General features: G+C 53.0%; 8 protein-coding genes across 8 annotated transcripts; 4 read left to right on the top strand and 4 right to left on the bottom strand.

Moving 5' to 3' along the window:
• Window positions 1-548: 548 nt before the first annotated feature.
• EI97DRAFT_431482 (DUF1776-domain-containing protein) lies at window positions 549-2776 on the bottom strand. Its single transcript, XM_033797947.1, has 2 exons — window positions 2380-2776; window positions 549-2321 (listed from the first exon to the last, which is right to left on the bottom strand). The coding sequence occupies exons 1-2, from the start codon at window positions 2410-2412 to the stop codon at window positions 1011-1013; spliced, it is 1344 nt and encodes a 447-aa protein (XP_033655755.1). The 5' UTR covers window positions 2413-2776; the 3' UTR covers window positions 549-1010.
• Window positions 2637-4674, top strand: EI97DRAFT_492745 (WLM-domain-containing protein). Its single transcript, XM_033802332.1, has 2 exons — window positions 2637-3220; window positions 3270-4674. Exons 1-2 carry the CDS (start codon window positions 3043-3045, stop codon window positions 4457-4459), a joined length of 1368 nt encoding a protein of 455 aa, XP_033655754.1. The 5' UTR covers window positions 2637-3042; the 3' UTR covers window positions 4460-4674.
• Window positions 4675-5707: 1033 nt separating this feature from the next.
• EI97DRAFT_486258 (uncharacterized protein) lies at window positions 5708-6273 on the bottom strand (the record flags this gene model as incomplete). The annotated part of the gene is made up of 2 exons (XM_033802157.1): window positions 5708-6031; window positions 6099-6273. Coding segments are annotated over 2 exons (459 nt in total), but the record flags the coding sequence as incomplete, so codon positions are not given.
• Window positions 6274-7666: 1393 nt separating this feature from the next.
• On the top strand, window positions 7667-11774 carry EI97DRAFT_248285 (uncharacterized protein). Its single transcript, XM_033794115.1, has 2 exons — window positions 7667-8198; window positions 8246-11774. Exons 1-2 carry the CDS (start codon window positions 7850-7852, stop codon window positions 11674-11676), a joined length of 3780 nt encoding a protein of 1259 aa, XP_033655752.1. The 5' UTR covers window positions 7667-7849; the 3' UTR covers window positions 11677-11774.
• EI97DRAFT_414538 (uncharacterized protein) lies at window positions 11708-13393 on the bottom strand. The gene is made up of 2 exons (XM_033796829.1): window positions 13073-13393; window positions 11708-13013 (listed from the first exon to the last, which is right to left on the bottom strand). The coding sequence occupies exons 1-2, from the start codon at window positions 13329-13331 to the stop codon at window positions 11872-11874; spliced, it is 1401 nt and encodes a 466-aa protein (XP_033655751.1). The 5' UTR covers window positions 13332-13393; the 3' UTR covers window positions 11708-11871.
• A 122-nt stretch (window positions 13394-13515) lies between these two features.
• EI97DRAFT_492743 (kinesin-domain-containing protein) lies at window positions 13516-18612 on the top strand (the record flags this gene model as incomplete). The annotated part of the gene is made up of 2 exons (XM_033802331.1): window positions 13516-13751; window positions 13802-18612. The coding sequence occupies exons 1-2, from the start codon at window positions 13691-13693 to the stop codon at window positions 18610-18612; spliced, it is 4872 nt and encodes a 1623-aa protein (XP_033655750.1). The 5' UTR covers window positions 13516-13690.
• A 535-nt stretch (window positions 18613-19147) lies between these two features.
• On the top strand, window positions 19148-20383 carry EI97DRAFT_465565 (uncharacterized protein; the record flags this gene model as incomplete). The annotated part of the gene is made up of 1 exon (XM_033801473.1): window positions 19148-20383. The coding sequence occupies exon 1, from the start codon at window positions 19274-19276 to the stop codon at window positions 20381-20383; it is 1110 nt and encodes a 369-aa protein (XP_033655749.1). The 5' UTR covers window positions 19148-19273.
• A 293-nt stretch (window positions 20384-20676) lies between these two features.
• Window positions 20677-21951, bottom strand: EI97DRAFT_394386 (60S acidic ribosomal protein P0). Its single transcript, XM_033796300.1, has 4 exons — window positions 21639-21951; window positions 21457-21590; window positions 21245-21403; window positions 20677-21195 (listed from the first exon to the last, which is right to left on the bottom strand). The coding sequence occupies exons 1-4, from the start codon at window positions 21879-21881 to the stop codon at window positions 20784-20786; spliced, it is 948 nt and encodes a 315-aa protein (XP_033655748.1). The 5' UTR covers window positions 21882-21951; the 3' UTR covers window positions 20677-20783.
• Between the last annotated feature and the right edge of the window lie 15 nt (window positions 21952-21966).

The raw sequence follows: 21966 nt of genomic DNA, 5'->3' as shown, positions 1-21966 counted from the left end.
GCTCTCAGCTCATCAAGATCGTGTGGGGAACTATTGCCCATTTCGCGAGCGGCAAATCGCCATCTGTTCTCTTTGCCAAACCTGAGGTTCGATGTTGCCGTCAGCTCTGGAGGCCACACGTCAACTACTCACTCTCTTCCCCTACACAGTCGTCTGTCTACTCCCTGCTCCGATTATACCACAGGATACCCCGTACTGCACTCCCTATGGTGGAGCCGACGGCCCGGACGCCTGCGCGAATCGGATCACACGCACGTGCAGCGCTGAGAGTCAGCCCGCCAAGCCCCGTTGCAGTGCAATTTGAAAGGAACCACTGTTCTTGCGTGTCGCGAGGCCGTTACGGAGAGTATTCGTATCTCAATCCCCACGACGCATGCTCGGTGGTCAGGAGTAGCTGCTTCTGTGTTGCGTGGAACGAATATTCGCCATCATCCACGAATGTTCTGAAAGTCACACCTGCTGAAGGTCATCGACGCTGGTCCAGGTTGCTTCAAGTTCCAACAACTTCTACAGACGACGTTGCACCTTCAGCGCAGCTAACCAAATACATGTTAAGGTCCTGTCCTTAAATTCCTTAAATAAGTTCAGCAGCGCCAAAATAATAATAACCCCCATATTATGCATGGCCAGGCCTTTCCCCGTTCTAGAGGAACGCCTGCCAAGGGAGCGAACTAAGGCTATTCTTACAAATGGCGCCAAATGATGATCCGGCGTCTGGAATCCTCAGATCGATCTTCGAGCGATCCCCCAATTTGAAATGTTCATCCTCGCCCGGCGGCCCTCTTATTCCTACCGAGCGCGAAAATATAACATATGTTACCTCTGCAGGCGTGCAGTACCTCCCCGCCGCACACAGTATTGATTCTTCCTAACCGGCAAGGTGGTGCAGACACGAGAGTCAGAGCCTGAGTCGAGAATCCCGAAGTCGCATCTATCCTGGCCCTGGCCCTGCGACACTCTCCGTCCCAGGCACACAACAGGCTCAGAAATCACCCCGCCGCCCATTATTACTACCCTGAGACGACCGCTTCGATCTTTTCCCACGACTGCACGCTGTCTTCATGCTGCGGTTCTGCTGTTTCGTCTAACGACACCCTTCGAACTCCTAGCATCCTGCCTACCAGCCCGGCTGGCACCCATTTGCCGACAAGGTCGTAGGTGAGGCTGCCTCTGCCAACGTGCCAGACACGGCGCGGGCGTTTTTGTGTAATGGCGTCGAACACAGAGACGTGCAGCTCACGCAATGAGCTACCTGTGTTCCCATTCTGGCTGAACAGCCCCCGATCGCGCGCAATACGGCTTTGGTTGACAAAGTTGGAGGCGTACGACTGTCGCGCCGCCGGCGGCCATGGTTCCGTATCTGGAGAACCCAAGAACTGCAGATGCTGCTTTGCGCCAACATGACTGTAGTCGAATGTTCCAAGTTTGAACTGGCATACATCAATGCCAAGTGTGCCCAGTTCCCCTCGCAACGATGCTGTGAACCCCTCCAAGGCGCTAACAACGGTCGTCTCGACGCTGTGGAAGGGAGGCCGGAGTGAGGACACGATGCTCGGTGTCATCATCAAGACGCGGGCCTTGAGGCTGCATACCGTTGGTAGGAATGCCTGTGTTAGGGTAATCGTTTTGAGCACCTTAGCATTCAGCGCATCCGACCATAGCTCCGGCGAGATGGTTTCGACCGGGCCGGAGGGATAAATAAGGTCAGGAACCAGGATAAGTGCGCTGAAACTAAGATTGTGAAGCGAAGCTCCCGAGAACGCCGCTTGCGGCCTTCTGAGCGAGTTCGCAAACTTATCCATTGCTTCGCGAGTCCCTTGGGGGTCCACTACATCAACGTGCAGCGGTCGAACGTCTGCTCTTGATTCTCCTTGTACTTGTTGCTCTTCTTCCATGTCTGTGCAAACAATGTATACAATGAAACCCCTCCGTTCCAGGTCCAGGGAGAGCGACTTTACGATCGGAGAACCTGGTGACCCTGCGATGACAACGACCTCCCTCCTGGCGCCATTGCTTGCTCGACGCGCCCTTCTCTTTTTTTTGTGCTTCCTGCTCTCAACCCACAATAAGAACCCGCCTGTTCCGAAGAATGCCACCAGCGCTGCCGTGAGCGCACGATTCCGAGAAACCCATGATTGGATGCGATCCAGGTATGCGACCGAGAGCGAGGCGGGGGGAGGAGGCGGAGGTCGTGCATACTCAGGTAGCCATCCTGGAGGTACAGTTCTCTTGATGAAGGCCGCTACCGAGGCAAAGTGTCGGTCGGTTTCATCGAATATGTCCCCAGTGAACTTCCGTATATCCTTGGAGTACTCTGCAAGCTATGTTCAGTGTCAGTAAGCTTCTAAAGAGCTCTAAGAAGCTCCAGGTAGACCTTACAATGTCAAGAAAATGTTGGTCGTCCTGTGTCATGATCCTTATTGATTCTGGAAGGAGTGAGATAGCTGAACAGCAAGGAGAGGCATGGGAGGAGTTGAGCTCCGTCTTTGCGGGGAAATGGTGAAGTCAGATCTGGAAGGCAATCGAGTGGCGTTGTGGCTGGATGCGCTGCAGCCACCTGGGCACCGCCACGAGGGGGCCACGTGATGCCCCAACAAATTGCCCCAACTTGGGAACCTAGATGAATCTGTCAGCACTCATCGTGCGCCTATGTGAGAAATCTACCCAGCCTGGATAGGATGTGGCGGCGGTGACTTCTTTCGCTCGGACTGGCTAGTTAGGCACTCCTCTAGCGTCTATCCGTCTGTTCTCTATTAGGTAGCTTTCACTTTAGGAACATTTCTTCTGCGTGGACAGCTTACGTGGCTGTCGCCGCCTTCTCCTTCATTTCTAATTCACTTCCAGTTTCCACCAGCTTCTACGTCCTTCATGTGCTGATCGATTGCGAATTTCTTTGCTGTTCCTTCTTTCATTACCATCTTTCGCGGAGTATGGTCGAGGCGACTTTCAAAAAACAATCGTGGAAACTTTCAACCAAGTCGGCCTGGACCATCGACTTGAAATCGCCCCGAAACCGTTGCAGACGATAAACCGGCGCCCATAATGCGGGAGATCGACGCTCACTTTGACGCCTATGTGCATCTCAAACACCTGCCTCGCGAGCAAGAAGCTCTGCTCTTGCTTCGAAAAGCTGCATCCGCAGTGAAACCGATGATGAGAAAACGAGGATGGAAGGTGGGATCTTTGCACGAGTTCTTGCCGGACGAGCCGCAATTACTGGGTATGGTGTTCGATATGTTCCTCACTTATCGGCGATTAATATGTCACAGGCCTGAACATCAACAGAACGGAGAGAATTCTGCTTCGTCTACGCTACCATCATGACTCTAGGCAGTTCTTACCCATGGAGCAAATCACAGATACTCTGCTACATGAGCTCTCTCACATTATCTGGGGCCCGCATGATCACAACTTCAACAACCTCTGGAATGAGCTCCGCGATGAACATCAATCCCTCCTAGCTAAAGGTTATACGGGAGAAGGCTTCCTCGGCTCCGGTCAAAAGCTCGGCGGACACCGCATTCCACTCGATGAGATGCGACGGCAGGCTCGCATTGCAGCCGAAAAACGGAGAGCTACCACTAATCTGAATGCCGGGGGTCACCGACTAGGAGGGACGAAGGCTGTGCGCGGGGTTGACATGAGGAAAGTAATTGCCGACGCAGCAACGAGACGGAACAGCATAACTACAGGATGTGCGAGCGGAAGCGATGCAGCCGGAAGGTTGCAAAATCAAGCCGTCAAGGGCGGATTCCGTACCAAAGCCGAGGAAGATGACGCCAACGACTTAGCAATAGCTCAAGCATTACAAGAGCTTATGGAAGAGGAAGAGATGAGGAAACTAGAACAGCTCTGCGCGCCAAGCGGCGATGGAGGTCTAGCCTGGGACCGCGAGAATGGCCTCCAATTCGACAGTAACCCGCCTTCACGCAACTCGTCTCCACAGAACCCTCCTTCTCACTCGGCGAATCCGTCATCCTCACGAGGTGGACCCAACAACTCGTCAGGTCGCCCAATCTCCCGCCTTGTCACCGAATACGAGACCTCTCGCACGAAGCCTCTCTCGCACTCAACCACCCGCTCACCAACAACGCCCATCTCAGGCTCAACACCCACCAACCCCATAACCTTCCCTCCCTCCCCTCCCCGTCCCAGCTCGCCAACAAAATGGTCCTGCCCCCAATGCACCCTGCTCAACCCATTGGACTACCTCTCCTGCGATGCCTGCGGCCTCGAACAACCTCCCCAACCCATCCCGCGCCACCAACAATTCGGCTCCTCCCTGCACGCAGCGCAATTGCCAAAGCCGCCGCCGGCGTCGAGCCTCAGGGGTCCGGGAGTGACACCGTTTGAACCGGCGAGGGGACGGTTGGGCTGGAATTGTCTGAATTGTGGGACGTTTATGGAGAATCAGTGGTGGACTTGTACGCTTTGTGGGGTTATGAAGGCGGAGAGTTAGGGTGCTAGCGGTGCATGCGTGTGTGTGTGTGTGGTTTAGCGTGGCGTTGGGGCTGATATCTTAGTTCGATGGGGAATGGTTATTGTATTTTGCGGAGAGGGATGATGAGATATCAGATATGGTGATCTTCTGAATCTGATGTTTTGGTTTTCCATCGAGAGCCCCCTTAGAGGAGTTGATAGACGAACAAATAAGATATCCTCGCTGACGTGGTGAAAAAGTGCAAGCTTCATTGTACGTTTTGTTGAATATTAGAACGCGTATGCTTACTGCTTCGTGGTGCAATAACCCGCTCATGTATCCAACTAACGAACTTCTAGTTTAGAGCGTCTTGTACTACAAATCTTGACAAGGGAGCTGAGTAGCGTGTCTTTTGTGAAGCATTGCCTTAACTGCTGTAAGTCGCCTTGCTATTGAAGCGAGAGAACATCCCTTTGTGTCTCCTCTGTACTGCAGTTTTCAACGTCTAATTGAATAGCTAGGAGGTTGCAGGACTATGGCAGCCCCTGCTATATGCTTTACAATGCTCTGTCCAGGCGTGAATACTCTTACAACCTAGCTTTCGCATAGGTTAACTAGATTGCAGCAATTGGGTTGCGCTAGAGGGGTAATCTAACGTACGAAGGAATCAACGTCCAATTGAACGGCCAGGAGTTCATAGAACTATAGCAGCCTTTTCGATAGACTTTACAGTGCGTCTGTCTAGGCATGAATGTCTATACAGCATGGTTTTGTAATAGCATAACTAGATAGTAGCGAATTAGGTTGCGCTGAGAAGGTAATCCAACCTACGGAGAGAGCGCAGCGGGTTGTTGAGTCAGATAGGAGAAGAGGGTGTCTATCCATTTAGCTACAACTATATAAGGCGTTAGCTGGGACTGGGTTTTCGAATCTTGCCTTTGAAGCTGTGACTTGCGAAGTCAACGGTTGCCTTTAACGAAGCTCCGGTCCTGCTGACGGAGTGAGTATGATTCCTAGTATCCTAACATGGTCTGGAAAGGTTTGGAGACCCTAGCAAATAGAGAAGGTAGTATGCTGGAATACATGACCATAGAAACGCCTATGACCATTAGTTCATTAGATAGTACAAGTTGGTTTGAGCACTGTGTCACAGACTGTGCAATACGTAGTTGTACTATGGAAATAGAAGATACATCATAGAAAAAGGCTCAATTATCCCAGAGAACCAAAGCACCACCCAAAATACGGCAGAACCACCGCCGTATACGCATGCTAATAGTACAGAGCCCCGAAAATGCACCCCCACGGATCACCAACTCCGACTCCATCATCCCAAACCACCGAACCGACGAGCAGCCTTCCCTCCCTCACTCAAACCACTTCCCAAACTCCAAATGCTTGATCCATCTGGCCCAGGCCGCCAGATTCTCCTCCTCCCTAGCCCCCGGAGGCCGGAAGTCGTGCTCCCTAGCGATCTGTGCGGTCTTCTCCCTCGCCAGGGATATAGCGTTGCGACGCTCCAAGTACTCCTTGTGCTCCCTCTCCTTCCTCGCCTTCTCCTCTTCCTCTTCCTCCTCCTTGACCGCCGGATCCTCGATGAAGGGACGGTGCCTGCAGAGTCATGTCAGTATTAGCTTGTGTAGAAACTCGCAGATCCTTGGTGTTGGCGTTAAAGTACCCTGGCTTGTTCCAGTCGAACAGCTTGCCGTACTCGAGCAGCTGCTTGGCCGCGTCCTCGGAGATGCCGTGAGTGTTTGCGAACTCGGCAGGTGTTGGAGTGGTGTTGGAGGGAGCTGGTGGGGGTGAGGGGCCAGTTGGCTTGAAGGGAGTGGGCATTGTGAAGAAGGAAGGCATTGTGGAGGTGCCGGATGGGTCGGTGATTTGAATTGCTGGAATGGAGTCCTCGACTTCAACCTCTGTTGGTCCAAAGATGGTGTCTTGGATGTTGGTGGGATGGTTTTCATATGAGGAAGGTTGTGTGTGAAGATGAGGTTGTGCGGGTTGAGGTTGGCGGTGGTGAAGTGAAGAGGTGATTGTCGGCCAAAGGCGCGTTGTTGACGGGAGATGGAGACCGTAGTCGCAGAGGGAGACAACTCCAGGACCGAAACGCACCGTGAGTTGTAAGCTGGCAATGAGTTGAGTATGTGAGAAGTTGCGTTGGGAGTTGTGTGAGGGAGCTACGCAGAAGAGAAGTTGTTGGTGGGTGCTCGAGCGCGGCGTTGTAGGGTTGTTAAGGGCTTCACAACAGAAAAGTCCGCGTGCCTGCCTATTTCACTGTTTGTTGACGTGGAGACGTGGAAAAGGAGTGTGACGCGCCAATGGCTCGACGTGTTGAAGAGGGAGGTGGTGAAAGATGATTCCTCGTCAGTGAAAGGTTCCCTCTCGTCCAAGTCCCCAACACAACCGTCACTGGTTATGAATTTATCTAAATATTGCTTCTTAGACATTGTACTGATCTCAAGTACCATGAAAACCCGCATAATATCTCTTTTCTCAGAATCGGGGCACATTGAGCTTCCTCATGCCTCCGCTCCTTAAAATGGTTTACGAAACCGTAGTAAGATTTGACATGTTTTAAACTTCTTATCAAGATGAGATCCATGCCTACTTCAGCCATTTTCAGAGGTTATTACTATATTCAGTGGCTGAATTTACTGATATGCCCTCTTCGGAGCTTATGAACCACACAATAAATGTGAGGTGAAGCATCTATATTAGAGCATTTGATCATTTATTCGAATTTCTTCTCTTCTTCACATACCATATGCCCAACCTGACGAGTGGTTGTAACAGTGCTATGCTTGAGCCTTGGAGCGACGTTGGAATTGAGTTGTCGCACTAGCCTATTTTGAAGGCTAACAGACTTGGCTCCCGCACCAGCCCGACCACATCTCTTCCTGCACTCTTCCAACTGCGAGTCGTTTGCGCGGCACCGGAACAGAACAACGTGCTCACATCGAAGTACAAATTGGGCATCACGATGCTGTCGTCGGCTTTTCTTCTCACCAATCAACAGAATGGCCGTCTGCACATGCCGCGCCTTGGTGCAATCCGGCCTCTGATAGAGGGTCAAGTCCAATTGGGGGTTTAGGGCTCATTTGCGCATCGAACGTATGCAGAGAAGAGGAACAAGGAACATGCGTGGATGACTACCTCACAATGGCACCTGCTATTGGGCAACAATGCACTTCGCGGTGTGCCGGGGATACGATTGTGCAAGTGGTCCGGACACCTTATTCCTCATTCGCAGCTATTGTCATCAAGCTTCATGACAACCTACAAACGCCCCATCGTTGCACTAGCGGACAGTTGTCATAACAACGCCACTACACATGAACGAACCACCTCCAATTCCTGCGCAGCAACTTACGCACTTCAACTGCCTCCTCCTTTATCCAAAACGTTGAGGCAATTGATATCCATGCCCTCATGCCTTCTCTCAAAGATATCATCTGCTCTATCGAGCTGCCTCAACCGAAACGCACGTTACGAGAGTTTGGCACCGCCTACAGCGATGGAGTCGTCGAAACCTTCGTCGCCGTGCCTTCCGAGTCGAGCAAGTTTGCAATACGCCTCACGTCGAGCACATATATCGCAGATGGCCTTGCCATGTTTGTTTACATTGATGGGGTCTACCAATGCAACCGCAACCGCCTCGATATGAAGGAGAGGGTGGGCAAAGGCAAGCCGGTGGAGCTCGTCGTCCGCCAGAAGGAGGAGAAGCAGAAAGATGGGCGTATTATTGCACGCGACTGGGCTTTTGGAAAGCTAAACGTTGGTAAGAGCCCGTGCGAAAATATGTCGTTCTATTCCTAACGTTGACAGTCGCCGCGGACCAGGCGCCTCAACAGTGCTCGCCCAACGTGTTGGACAATATTGGCTGCATTGAGGTGATCGTCTTACGCTGCAAAGGAGTTCGTATACCGAAAAATGGGGAATTTACCATGGGTTTCGACGGGGGCTACGATTCTCCCGACGATTACTTCGACGTGGATGGACGACCACAAAGCTGGGCCTTTGATGACCGCTCGGTTTTTCCCACCCATGAGATCAATCGTGTCCAAACACGGGCTCACGTTTTCAAAGGTAATGGACAACCGCTCAGCGCGTCGAGGTCGCTACCGCCGCTTTCTCGCAGGAGCTACAGCCCTAGCGCTGCCCCACGTGTTGGAGGCCACATCAGCATACCGGAAGGTGCTTTTCAGTACGGTTCAGGTCCTGTACCAAGGCAGTCCCGTGCGGAATCTGATGCGGGACTTTTTGCAGATCGCGCGCCTCGGAACATCACCGGTCATGATATCGTCAATCCGGAATGGCTGAAACAGATAAAAGAAGAAGCATATCAGCGTGGATTGAGAGAGGCTGAGCTGAAGAGGCGGAGAGGGGAGTCAGAAAGGCATATCCACGGAGCCAAACAGTCGTCCGAAAGTGTGCTCAACGCACACTCTCCGGGAGCGTGGCCTCCGCCCTTGTATGAGCATGGAAAAGTGCCTCCCGTAAACACAGATCCTGGACATAGTGGCAGTCTTCAAGCAGGCGCACCTCGAAACCCATGGGGGCCGACTGACGGTGGAAGCTGGGAGAAGGCACATCAGGGCTGGCCTGAGAATGAGGGAACAAGTGGATGGCATTGGCCAAAGCCAGAAGGCAATGAGTCCGACTCCTGGGCCACATCGGGATGGGAAACGGACTCGATTAGTGCCGAAGCAGTCGACAATGGGTTTCGAAAACAGCCAGTTGCTTCCACCGCGTATCGAGGCGATGCCTCTCATCGCCGTTCGTCCCTGGGACGCGCGCCTACTGTACAGACGGTAGCGGAGAGTGCCCCCAGGCCTAATGGACCAGACGACAGTTGGGATACTGCAACGTCAGTCTGGAGCACTGCCTCAACGATCATCTCTCCTCGCGAGCACATGTCACGTGGGCAGGCGAGCCGCCCTCAGAGGAAGATGACGAGTCCATCGGATAGCTGGACGTCACCTCCGTCACAGATCCCTGTGAAACCTCCTTCAAAAGCCGCTACGATCAGGCAGCCCTCCAGGCGGGATAAGAACCCATCTCCACAACTGCCACCGGTACCAGTTCCCCTCAACTTCTACGGCAAACCGAGTGGGCCCTCCCAAAGTCCACCTCCGCCGTACCATGTGCTCCCTGTACATCTCTTTCACACCTGTTCGAAAGCCAGTGTAGTCAACAGTGAGCTCCCATCCGGAACGCAGACAAGCAACAAATCTGCATGGCCGTGGGCGACCCTGGCGACGAATGGCACGCATGCCGACGACACTAGTGTTTCGAAACAGAAGAAGCCTCCTTCTCGTGCAAGTAGCGTCTGGAGTACCAATGACGTCTCAGCTGACAACAAAGCCGACCATAGCAAAGGTTGGGATACCTGCAGCGTCCGTATGCCAGGCTCATGGGATGAGGGCGACAATCCCAAAACCAAGTCGAACAAGGGGGATGGTTGGAGCAATGACTGGCATCCGAAAGGCGCGGGGGATACAAAAGGCGGCGACGGATGGGAGCAGGGTGGACAAGAATCCATCAAGAATGCTTCCGCGGAGAAGTCCGGCGAGGACTCCGGTTGGAAGGATGGCAAGAATGGGCCAGATTGGGAAGCCAGCGGTAACAATCCGGCTTGGGATACCGAAAACAAAGATTCTCAGAAGCAAGATGTTGGTTTTGGGCCCTCCTGGGGTACTACCGGGCCCAATGCTGGCATCGATGATACGAACAAAAAGGCAGATGGCGGTGATGGCACCTGGACCAACACCAACAATAACGCAGAGGCGCCCGCTTGGGACCAAACAGGCGACGCAGACAAATTGCCCAAGTGGGACAACGACAAGAACAACCAGAACGAGGAGGCAGCAAAAGCTTCTGAAAAGGCCTGGAACGCCGAGGGCAACAACAATCAGAACGAAGCTTCTGGCGATGTAGGATGGGACAATGCGGGATGGGGGAAGACCCCAGGGGCCTGGCCTTCCGCTGACAACATCGCTCCAAACCAAGGAGATAATACGGCAGGATGGGACAATACAGGCAACAACGACGATGCTCAGAAGAAGGACACTCCGGGTGATGTCGCGGGAGGAGGATGGGAGAACAACAATGAAGAGAGGAACGATACTGTACAGCCAACCTGGGAAAACGACAACAGCGCCATGCCAACCCAGGACAACCGCCCCGCCGATCAAGGATGGACAAATGCCGCAGACGCCTGGAACATCCCTCAAGAGAAACAGGACGCCGCCTCTGTCAAACACTCCACCTCCTCAGCCCGTAAATCCCGCCTTCGCCAATACCGTCGTCCGCCCTCTCGGATCGGGGCCAAGCCCCATTGGATATTTCCTCCCCCTCCTCCCTCCACCAGCATGCACAAACTCTACCCCATTCCTGAAGATCAGGAGAGCACTGCGTTTTCCGCTCCTATCGCCAAAGGCTTCGTGCTCCCACCTGAACCACTTCCACCTATTCCCGAAGATAAGGCTAAAAAGAAGGGCTTGAGCCATCAGGTACAACCGGGAGAAGGAATGAGGTATACGCATGCGGTGGGAAGACCGAAGTATCTGGATGGGTTTGAGAAGCCGTATGCGGTGTTTAGGTTTAAGTATCGGTCTAGGGAGGAGTTGAAGAGGTTGTTTGGGGATGAGGTTCCGGATGAGGAGGACGGATTCGTCGTCTCGGGTGGTGATGGTGGGGAAATTGGTAAGGAAAGTGAAAGGGAGAAGGAAGATAAAGAGAGGTTGAAGGTAATGAGTGAGGAGGAGAAGGTTGACGAGATACTGAGGTTGAAGAAGATGCTTGAGGCAAAGAAAGTGGCGGATGGGGAAAAGAAGGAGGAAGGCGGGGAAGCGAATGATTTCACCAAGGAGTGGGTGAAGGATCAGATGGAGAGGAGTAGGAAGAGTAGTCAGAAGGCGGCGTCGAAGAAGAGTGCGTCTAACAAAGGTGGAGAGGCGATTTGGGGAGGTGGTTGGGGTGGGGAAGCAGCTGGATCGAAGAAAGCTGTTTCTCAGAATGGGGATTGGAACAGGAACGACACTTCGAAGAAGAGTGAGTCGAAGAAAGGGTCCCAGAAAGCCGAGTCCAAGAAGGGCGAAGAGACCGGCGGATGGGGTGAGGCAGCGTGGGGTACTGTTAACGTTGGTGAGACCACCTGGGATAAGGATGGTGCGGATGCCGGTGGTGGTGGTGGTGGGGGAGGAGGTGGTGACTGGAAGGCTGCGGATGCAGGTGAGCCTAATGGGAACTGGTAACGGCACGATCGGGTTGAGTAGGAAGGACTTTGTGAATGTCGTCTTGGTGCAATACGAAGAATGAAATGACGAAGTGAAAGCACAGAATCAAACAACGAAGATACGCATGCCCAAAATTTCGCTAAGATTAGGGTATCTTTCCTGCTCTCCCACTTGAGATTCTCAAACCATAGGTAGAGTAGGTAAATTCTTCGCTCACGCCTCCCTAAAAGCGACCTCCTCCGGTAACCGAAAACTGGCGCAAAACATCCTCTTCTTCGGCGCCACGTCTCTCACATCATATATTCGCAGGTCCGGAGTATTGGGAGTGACCTCATACTGCAACTGTCTCGATATTTCAGCGCAGATCTCATGCGTCTCAGCAACGTTATCGTCGCTCTTCGTGCTGAAGCAATACACATGAATCATTGGCATCGGCCTATCAGTATGGGGCGCGAACATCTTGCGTATCTCTTCTGCAGGGACGCCGGGAACATTTGAATAAACACCTATGAAAGAGGGGAGGAACGTGATTGCCGAGGCGGGGAGGTTCATGACATAGTGGGAGAAGATGCGCGGTTGTACGAGCGTTTTGATAGGCCTAGGCGGAGACCTGGGTTTTGGGTCATTGCGCGAAACTTTCTTTTTGGCGAATATTGGAACTGAGTAGTCGGTTTGGAGCAACTCGGCGGATGCTGTGCGGATGAACTGCAGGCCATCTGTGTTGAAGGGTCGGACGAAATCGCCGACTTTGTTGGCTTTGATGGCGTTCACGAGAGCGCTGTAGCTGTCTGGGTTGAGATCGTTGGCCCAGACAAAAGCTTTCTTCTTGCCTGCTGGAACGGCGAAAGGTCCTATTCCGGCCATCACATCGCATATTGCTTCGCCTTCTTTGAAGATGCCGCAGAGTCTCTCATGCTCAGTGTGTAGGCGACTATTCCAGTAGACCTTGGAGAAGTCGAATGAGAAGGTACACTCTTGTTCGCGGAGCGTGACATTCATATCATCAGGCCCAGAGAGGACCTCGTATTGGAATGTCCGGTATGCGTTCTCACTGCCCACTGTGTCCAGCTTGTTTATGACAGTACGAACTGTGGGGTTCTTGTCGGCAAGAACCGTCGCAATTAGGTGCTTGTAGGGCCAGTACCGCTCCCGCAGATTCAAGTGTGCGACATGACCTGCCTGGCTGAAACCAGTAGGTATCTCATCATGTATCTTTTCCTCCGGCGGGGGTATAATGGCATTCATGATTTCGGAGTAGGTGAAATAGTTGTAGTCGAGATGGATTTGGAATGGTATTACACCGAGGGTGCCACTTTTTTCGAGGTCCTTCATTTTAGGGCTCCATGTATTCGGATCTGCCTGCATGTTGGCCTCACTCAGCATTTCTCGACACGTAGCGGACGAGTAGCCCTACCGTTGTGCAGCACCTCCGGCCGAAGCAGAATGCATTTTCCTCCCTTCTGTGCCCGCTCTGCGCTCGGATCCGGTCTGATTGGCATTATCCTGTTCATATTGATAGCATCCCGACTCTTCTCCAGCTCAGCGCGGCAGCGAGAGATGTCCTTGTTGTTGAAGATGCGGGCAGCGGAGGTTTGCACGGTTTTTTGGAAGAAGCCGCGGTCCAGCACCTTCATGGTGCGGTTCACGGGCGGCGCGAACATATCGTCAGACATTTGTGAGTCCTCCGGTGATGCTAAATGTGCGATATAGCAGTAATGCTATACCTCCAACGGAGTGGTGGGTGGGATGGTGTTTTGCGGCGTTTCGAAATACTGACCAGGGTCCCGCACGTGAAGGACAGGGATGTGCGAGCGGCAAGGGTTCGCGCTCCGTCACTTTCGGACTTCCAAATAACCAAACATCGCGAGCACCGGTCTCTCAGGCCGCCACGAAAATTCCAAGACCGACCGACGTGCCATGAGGCCGCCCAACTCCCGTGCATGACGAAGACCGGGAATTCACGCCGTCGCTAGGCCCTCCGTTTTCCGCAACTGCACCTTCGGGTGCTCCGAGTTCGAGTACACGAGGCAAGATGGCGTCCGGAGGAGGCAATATCAAGGTGGTGGTGAGGTGTCGGCCATTCAATAGTAGAGGTACGTACACCCCGCTTGGAAACTGTATGAGCGCCGCTAACAGGTGGCAGAAATCGCAAGGAATGCACAATGTATCGTTCAAATGAAGGGGGAGCAGACGATCCTCACGCCCCCAAGCAACATTGAGGCCAAAAGCAAAGCCACCAAAGGAGCGCTGGACGGTCCAAAAACTTTCGCATTCGACAAGTCATACTGGTCCTTCAACCGCAACGATCCCAACTATGCCGGACAGGAGAACCTATTCGTCGATCTCGGGAAGCCGCTGCTTGACAATGCATTTCAGGGGTACAACAATTGCATCTTCGCATATGGACAGACGGGCTCGGGAAAATCATACTCGATGATGGGATATGGGAAGGAAGCTGGTATCATACCGAAGATCTGCCAGAACATGTTCGAGCGAATCAAGGAGATGCAGTCGGACGCCAATTTGAGCTGCACGGTTGAAGTGTCATACTTGGAGATCTATAACGAGCGCGTGCGCGACTTGTTAAATCCGTCGACGAAGGGGAATCTCAGGGTCCGAGAGCATCCCTCGACTGGCCCGTATGTGGAGGACCTGGCGAAACTTGTGGTGCGATCGTTTGAGGAGATTGAGCACCTGATGGATGAGGGAAACAAGGCCCGTACTGTTGCAGCGACCAACATGAACGAGACATCTTCCCGCTCCCACGCTGTTTTCACCTTGACCCTTACTCAGAAGCGCCACGACGTGGAGACGAGCATGAGCGGAGAAAAGGTAGCCAAGATTAGTCTGGTCGATCTGGCAGGTTCAGAAAGAGCTACATCCACAGGTGCTACTGGTGCCCGTCTGAAGGAAGGCGCTGAAATCAATCGCTCCTTGTCCACTCTGGGCCGTGTGATTGCAGCTCTGGCGGACATGTCGACAGGAAAGAAGAAGAATGTCCAGGTGCCATATCGAGACTCAGTTTTAACTTGGCTGTTAAAGGACTCCTTAGGTGGTAACAGTTTGACTGCTATGATAGCAGCCATATCACCCGCTGATATCAATTTCGAAGAGACACTCTCAACGCTCCGTTATGCAGACTCGGCGAAGCGCATCAAGAACCATGCAGTCGTCAATGAGGATCCAAATGCCCGCATGATTAGAGAGCTGAAGGAAGAGCTTGCTCAACTGCGTTCAAAGCTCAGCGGTGGCGGAGGCGGTGGCTTGGTGGAGGAGCAATATGCCCCAGGCACTCCTTTAGAGAACCAGATTGTCTCAATCCAGCAGCCAGACGGGACAATAAAGAAAGTGTCTAAAGCTGAGATTGTTGAGCAACTGAATCAGTCCGAGAAGCTGTACAAAGACCTCAATCAGACATGGGAAGAAAAGCTACAGAAAACAGAGGAAATACACAAGGAGCGAGAAGCCGCTCTGGAAGAGTTGGGCATCAGCATTGAGAAAGGGTTTGTTGGCTTGTCGACACCGAAGAAAATGCCACATCTGGTGAACTTGAGCGATGATCCTCTACTTGCAGAGTGCTTGGTGTACAACCTGAAACCGGGGACGACCACCGTTGGTAATGTGGAGACTGAAAACCAAACAGCAGAGATCCGTCTCAATGGCTCTCAAATCCTCGACGAGCACTGCACATTCGAAAATGTGGATGGAGCTGTCACCGTCATTCCGAAAGACAATGCTGGCGTCATGGTGAACGGAGTGCGTATTGATAAACCCAAGCGATTGAGGAGTGGCTATCGTATCATTCTTGGTGACTTTCACATATTTCGGTTCAACAACCCTCAGGAAGCTAGAGCTGAACGCGCAGAAGTAGGGTCTAGCCTGCTTCGGCACTCCGTTACAGCGAGCCAGTTCACTACGCCCACCCGACCCGGTCATGATAGGTCGTTGAGCACAATCAGCAGAGCCGACTCAGAAATTGACTCCGATAGTCCGAGAGCGCTCTCGCCTGCGCCTTTCCAACGTGGCCGAGATTCGGACTGGTCATTTGCTAGGCGAGAGGCTGTTACCGCCCTTCTCGGTACTGACCAGAAGATCGCTTCACTCTCTGATGAAGATTTGGATGTGTTATTTGAGGACCTTCAACGCCTCCGCGCTAACAGGAAGGCGCGACCCGAGAGCCGTCTTTTTGATGCGGATGAAGACATGGAATCTGTGAGCTCTTACCCTATCAGGGAGAAGTACGCGTCTACAGGAACAATTGACAACTTCTCTCTGGATACTGTCTTAACAATGCCCTCCACGCCCCGGATGGGCGAAGACGAAGAACGATTGCGGAACGCCAAAGACGATATGCAAGAGAAGCTCGACAAGCAGAAGGAGGAATACCAGGCAAAGCTCAACTCTGCCGAGGAGACAAATGTGGAGATTGAGGAGATTAAAGCCGAGAAGGCCAAGATGGAAGAGAATCTACGGGCGGTGAAGGAGGAGATGCAAAAGCAGCTTCAGGAACAGAAAGAAGAGTTTGACCGACATCTCAAGGAGCTGGGACATGAACCCATGCCAACTGAATCTAATATTGTACAAACGACAAAACCTACCGAAAGGCAACTTGACTTAGCCAAACAGGCGTTCCAGCAATGGCGACAGCGGAGATATGTTTCAATGGCCGAGACAATCCTGCAGAATGCGGCCACGTTGAAAGAAGCTCAAGTCATGAGCCAACAGATGGACAAGCACGTTGTCTTCCAATTCTGTATTGTTGATGTTGGTCACACTTTCGGTTCCTCTTACGATCTGGTGCTGAACGGCATCTCTGCCGAGGACGACGAGTTTTTGGATAAGGCACCAAAGCCTTGCGTAGGCGTTCGGGTGATTGACTTCAAGAATGAGGTGGTGCATCTGTGGTCATTGGAAAAGCTTCGCTTCCGCGTACGGTTAATGCACCAGATGCACCAGTACATGAACCGTCCCGAGTATCTCCAGCACTTCAGTCTGGAAAACCCCTTCTCCGAGCCGTGCATGCCGGAGTTTTCTCGCATCGGTGATGCCGACGTACCTCTTGCCGCAGTCTTCGCGTCCCGCGTGCAAGACTTAAATCTGGATGTTATCTCCCCTTATACCGCTGGCGTCATTGGCATCATTCGATTATCGCTGGAGCCTTCTTCCGCTGAGGCCCCTTCAACAACTTTAAAGTTCAACGTGGTTATGCATGACCTAGTCGGCTTCCCTGAGAGGGAGGGAACTCAGGTGCATGCACAGCTCTTCGTTCCCGGCATCTCGGACGAAAGCGGAGCCACGACTACCCAGATGATAACCGACTTCGATGAAGGCCCTGTACGGTTTGAGAGCGTCCATAGCATGAGTCTTCCTTATCCCAGCCCACGGACGACGTTCTTGCGCGTATCCATCTTCGCCAAGGTCTCATCCATGCATCTGGACAAACTCCTTAGCTGGGATGATATGCGGGATTCAGCCCCTGCGCCGAAGCAGAAGAGACGCAACGCTCGTCTGCCCGAATCTGAGTTTTTCACGGAGGATGCCCATGATATTTTTGCAAGAGTGCAGATACATGAGATATCCGAAGATGGCACATATAAGCCGGTCGAGGTCATCCAAGCTAACGTTATGGACCCTGGCGCATACCAGTTGCATCAAGGCCTTCAGCGAAGGATAGTGATCAAACTAACACATACCTCCGGGGACACTCTGCAGTGGAAAGATGTTTCATCTTTGCGTATTGGACGGATTCGGCTCCTCGATGCATCGGGGAACGCACCGGCTCTGGACAGCCCGGTCAAAGAAGTGCCAGTAAAGCTTGTCTCCCCTCCTGTTGTGAGGAACAATGCGGACGGGACAAGTAACGTGACATTCATCGGCCAGTGGGATTCCAGCATGCATGGCTCTCTTCTCCTCGACAGAGTCACACCGGACAAGTATCGCGTGCAAGCATCTCTCCTGTTCAACGTCACCAGCCCAAAGCTGACAGAGCCGATGGTCTTCCCTCTGGATTTACACATCCAGATACGATCACGGACTTATATTCGCCAAACCAGTATGCTCATGCAGCTGTGGAATTCTACACGAGTGGTGCACTCCACCGTCGCCATCTTCGCAGTAGCAATACGACCCACATCCGTAAAGCGAGCTACAGACCTCTGGAGAATGAACACCAGATACGACTACGTTAAAGGCGAAGAACTCCTCTCCGGCTGGACTCCACGCGGCGTCTCACTCGTCCGCGACTTCATCTCGACACGCAAACGGCGGCTCCGCATCTCCGAAATCGAAACTGCCCGCTCAGTCCTCTCCTCCCGAGCCCTCACCACCTTCCCCCCATCCACATACTCCGAACCCCTGACCGAACACCAAACCGCCCTCCTAAACCGCGTCCTCGCCCTCTGGCAAACCAAGAAAGCCCCCGCGGAGATCATCCTCAACCCCACCAACCTTGAACCCCCATCCAACGGCGCAGCATTCGCCCCGCAAACCGCCTCCCCCTCCGCAGACCCTGTCCCACCTCCCTCCCTCGTCGCCACGGTGCGCTACATACCCAAGAACCCGACTCTCATGAAAGGCGGCTACCTCCTCACTCCCGACCCCACCAACTCCAAGTGGATCCGCCGATACGTAGAACTCCGCCGTCCCTACCTGCACATCTACTCGGTCCCCGAAGGCGACGAGCTCAACGCCATCAACCTCTCCAACTCGCGCATCGATCACAGCCCGCAAATCGCGCGGCTGCTGAATCACGGCGCGGCGGCGCAGCAGGGGGCGCGGGTGGCGGACTGCGTGTTTGCCGTGTTTGCGAAGCGGAACACGTATTTGATGCGGGCGAGGAGCGAGAGGGAGAAGATTGAGTGGATTTTGAGGATCGATCAGAGTTATTTTAGTTCTGTGGAGGGGTCGAGGGAGGGGTCGAGGGAGGGGTCTGAGGGGGAGGGTGGAGGGGGGTAGGTTGGTTGGTGGATGGATGGAGAGATGGAAAAGGGTGGGTTTTGGGCTGTGTAAACTGCTGTGCTGATTGTACGGTTGGGGATGTGTTGGTTATTTATATATATCGCGGATTGGGTTGGATTGTATGATGATGCTACGGCTGGTCGATTGGTTTAAATCGCTTGGATCGGATACCCCCGGTATTGGAATTGTTTTCTTGTTTTGGATATCAAGATGGTGTAGTTATTCCTCCTCGTTTATTTCTTTTGTATATGCTAGCACCCTAGATTTGCAACCCGCAAGTGGTCAAGTATACTGTATATTCCTGTCTTTCATTGGAACACCCACTACCTCGGACTTGTCTCATTTTTAGGTATCGAGGATATTGAATAAATTTAAACGGCACCAGAGAAATGCAAGATGCATACCTCCGACATGTGAAATCAGAATCCGAAGGTCAAGAAAAAGGAGCATTAGTCATCACCCTCGAGTTCAGAGCCAAGAAGGGAAGATCCTATTTCCTCTGAGTCACGTTATAACTTTTCCACCTAGGTACATTTTCTTTAAACGTATATATATACATACCTATCCTCCACATTCCCAAATCACCTACCTAGCCATTCCCGCCATTCTTCCCCCAGACTCCGCCAATCCTCGCATATCTCCATCGCACTACCCAAACATGCCACGACCAACCATCCACACCCACCCACCCACCTCACCACTCCTCCAAACCGCCCTCAAATCCTCCCTTCCATACAGCATAAACCTCGTCTACAGAACCAAACACCCCTACCGCACGCCAAACGCCCACATCCTCGCCACCTTCCCTCCTGCCGACGCCGACGCGGCCAGCACGACGATCCCAAAATGCTGGGCTGCAGCCTACCTCGACCGGTCCATGCGCCCGGAGACCGAACTGTGGATCTTCGCTAGTGGGGAGATGCCGGGTCATTCTACGCCTCCTTTTTCTTCTTCTTCTTCTACTTCATCTTGCGATGAGGAAGGGTTCTTCTGTCGGACGTGCAGAGAAGCGGTCCTAGCGCTGATGGACTACATGTCCGAGCTACCTGCCCCTCCAATGCTGGAGAGCAATCTCCCCGCGCTGGATATAGCGAGGGAGCACGAGAAGAGGTATCCAGAGAGCGGGCCAGGTGTGAGATACCCAGCTGAACTGGGGGCGTATATGCGACACCTCCTGCTTCCATCCGTTGTAACGCTAGGAGCCTGTCATCATGAGATTGTCAGAATATGCCAAGAGGTCGGACTCGTGAGGGAGGAATTCCCAGGTCCCGGTGACGAGTTGAACAAGTTTTTGTTCACGGTGGGGAATTTACCGCAGACAAGGGCGTTACCTGAGGGGTTGAGGTGGGGGACGATGGGAGAGAAGGATGCGGAGATTGTGAAGACACGGACAAACATTCCTCGCACGACGCGGACATTGTTAGCGATGAAGAGCTTAGGTGTTTTCGAGGAAAGTACAGGCAAACCGATCGCTTGGGCGTTCCTGGGTCTCGATGGGTCATTAACAACCCTACATACCGAGCCGGAGTATAGAGGGAAGGGGATAGCCAAGGCCGTCGCTGCGAAGCTTTTCCGGGAGTTCGCTCCTGAGCTTGCGGTAGACGAGAAAGGTGTTGCTTGGGCACATGCGGATGTCTACATAGGTAACACGCAGAGTGAGAGTGTTTGCCGGAGTCTGGGTGGCAACCCAATGTGGAGGCACTTCTGGGTTAGAATCGATCTCGCGCAGGGAGGCAGCTTGGTCACAGATGACGCCAGCGAGGTGTGAAGCGAGGCGGCCAATGGAAGTTAGGAGGATCTGGAGGGGTCTTCAAGAAGTTAGCTTATCATATCCAGACAAGCGAATAGAAGCAGTCATAGAGAATGACAAGGAGCTCATTAAAAAATTAGAGTGTTGTTGCGTTTTTGTTCCTCACCGAGAGGTTCTCAGGGTTAAAAATGTTATAATCATAGCGGGACCGGAGATGATGGGAGAGAAACGATGTGCTTACCAATTACGCAGAAAGTGAAGTCTGATATGAAATCAGTACATCACACATCAGCAGTTTGAAGGGAGCTGCGTTTCGCATTTTCCAATGTTTCATTGCAGCCGTTCGACGTTCATGTCATGATAACATAAATGCAAAGTGACACCAACCATTCCGCCGCTTTTGCGTAGAACGGTGCGTTTAGTCGAACAGACCGAAGCCCATATCCTCATCCTCGGACTCCTCGGGTTCCTCCTCCTTGGCGGCCTCCTTGGGCGCCTCAGCAGCAGCGGCGCCGCCAGCAGCGCCGGCAGCGGGAGCAGCGGCAGCGTACTTCTCGGGGTTGGCAATGCGATCCTTGAGCTCCTGGATCTCCTCCCAGTCGTAGTCGGTCTCAATGGCGACAGCGAGAACCTTCTTGTAGGAGTTGACAACGGAGTGCATGACGGAAGGCAGAGTCGGGTAGCCAACCGCAAGCGAGATGCTGGCAATGGTGGTGATGGCAGAAGAGAATGCCTTGAGAAGCTGCGACTCCTCAATGTCCAGAACGGAGGCATCGAAGGTGTTGCCGTTGTCGTAGATCTGAGCAATACCCATACCATAGGTGAAGGGGCTGGAGTTCGTCAGTGATATCCATGAATTGGGGAATGACGGTATCGTACGAGATGTTCAGCAAGTTAAGGAGGGTGGCCTCGGAGGCACCGACCTTGTTGCCAGCCTCGATAAGCTTCAGGTCCGTGGTAATTTCAATGGTACCACGGGCGATCTTGGTGGGAACACCGAGAGCCTGGAAGAAAGAGGTCTTTCCGGGTTCCATACCACTGCACCATGTTAACTTCAAATGTCTCCAGCTCATAGAACAGTCCATGCTCACGTATTTCCGGCGGGGACGTAGACGTCACCGGGAGCGACAGCACCAGCACGGGCAGGGGCCGCAACACGGTTGGAGAGGATCTTGTCACGGGTCTCCTTGAGGTCGCCGTTGGTGAAGACGAAGCCGACGTTGCCCTGCAGGTTGTTAGAAGAGTTGCAAGTGTCGCATTCGGCTCGGCATACCTTGACGTGGGGGAGGAGGCGCTCGTACTCGGGGAAGTCGTTGATGAATCCCTTCAGCGCGCGGCGCACCATGGTGTTCTTGCCCATGAGAACGACACCCTCTCCACGGAGGGACTGACGGATCTCGTGCATCTGCTGAGACGAGACATTGTCGACGGTAACGACGAAGATGCTCTTGTACTCCTCGAGGAGGCTCTTGAGCTTGTCGAAGTAAGCGGCCTTGGTTGCGGATTTGCCCCCCATTTTCTTCGTGATGAGAGAATAGGATATTTAAGGACTTAGGCGTGGTCTGGTGTTGTTGAGGAAATCCCCAATTGCCAAAGATGGA

The sequence above is a fragment of the Westerdykella ornata genome (genome assembly GCF_010094085.1).
Source record: "Westerdykella ornata strain CBS 379.55 unplaced genomic scaffold EI97scaffold_5, whole genome shotgun sequence".
Lineage (NCBI taxonomy): Eukaryota > Fungi > Ascomycota > Dothideomycetes > Pleosporales > Sporormiaceae > Westerdykella > Westerdykella ornata.
The sequence above is the reverse complement of the archived record's forward strand: the minus strand, read 5'-3'. Positions and strand labels throughout refer to the sequence as shown.

Coding starts and splice junctions, on each gene's coding strand:
- EI97DRAFT_431482 (XM_033797947.1), bottom strand. CDS start 2,412: ATGACACAGGACGACCAACATTTTCTTGACATT. Junction 2,322..2,379: donor ACCAACATTTTCTTGACATT/GTAAGGTCTACC, acceptor CACTGAACATAG/CTTGCAGAGTACTCCAAGGA.
- EI97DRAFT_492745 (XM_033802332.1), top strand. CDS start 3,043: ATGCGGGAGATCGACGCTCACTTTGACGCCTATGTGCATCTCAAACAC. Junction 3,221..3,269: donor GGACGAGCCGCAATTACTGG/GTATGGTGTTCG, acceptor AATATGTCACAG/GCCTGAACATCAACAGAACG.
- EI97DRAFT_248285 (XM_033794115.1), top strand. CDS start 7,850: ATGCCTTCTCTCAAAGATATCATCTGCTCTATCGAGCTGCCTCAACCG. Junction 8,199..8,245: donor TTTTGGAAAGCTAAACGTTG/GTAAGAGCCCGT, acceptor TAACGTTGACAG/TCGCCGCGGACCAGGCGCCT.
- EI97DRAFT_414538 (XM_033796829.1), bottom strand. CDS start 13,331: ATGTCTGACGATATGTTCGCGCCGCCCGTGAACCGCACCATGAAGGTG. Junction 13,014..13,072: donor GCCGGAGGTGCTGCACAACG/GTAGGGCTACTC, acceptor ACATGCAGGCAG/ATCCGAATACATGGAGCCCT.
- EI97DRAFT_394386 (XM_033796300.1), bottom strand. CDS start 21,881: ATGGGGGGCAAATCCGCAACCAAGGCCGCTTACTTCGACAAGCTCAAG. Junction 21,591..21,638: donor GCCTCCTCCCCCACGTCAAG/GTATGCCGAGCC, acceptor AACAACCTGCAG/GGCAACGTCGGCTTCGTCTT. Junction 21,196..21,244: donor CTTAACTTGCTGAACATCTC/GTACGATACCGT, acceptor GACGAACTCCAG/CCCCTTCACCTATGGTATGG.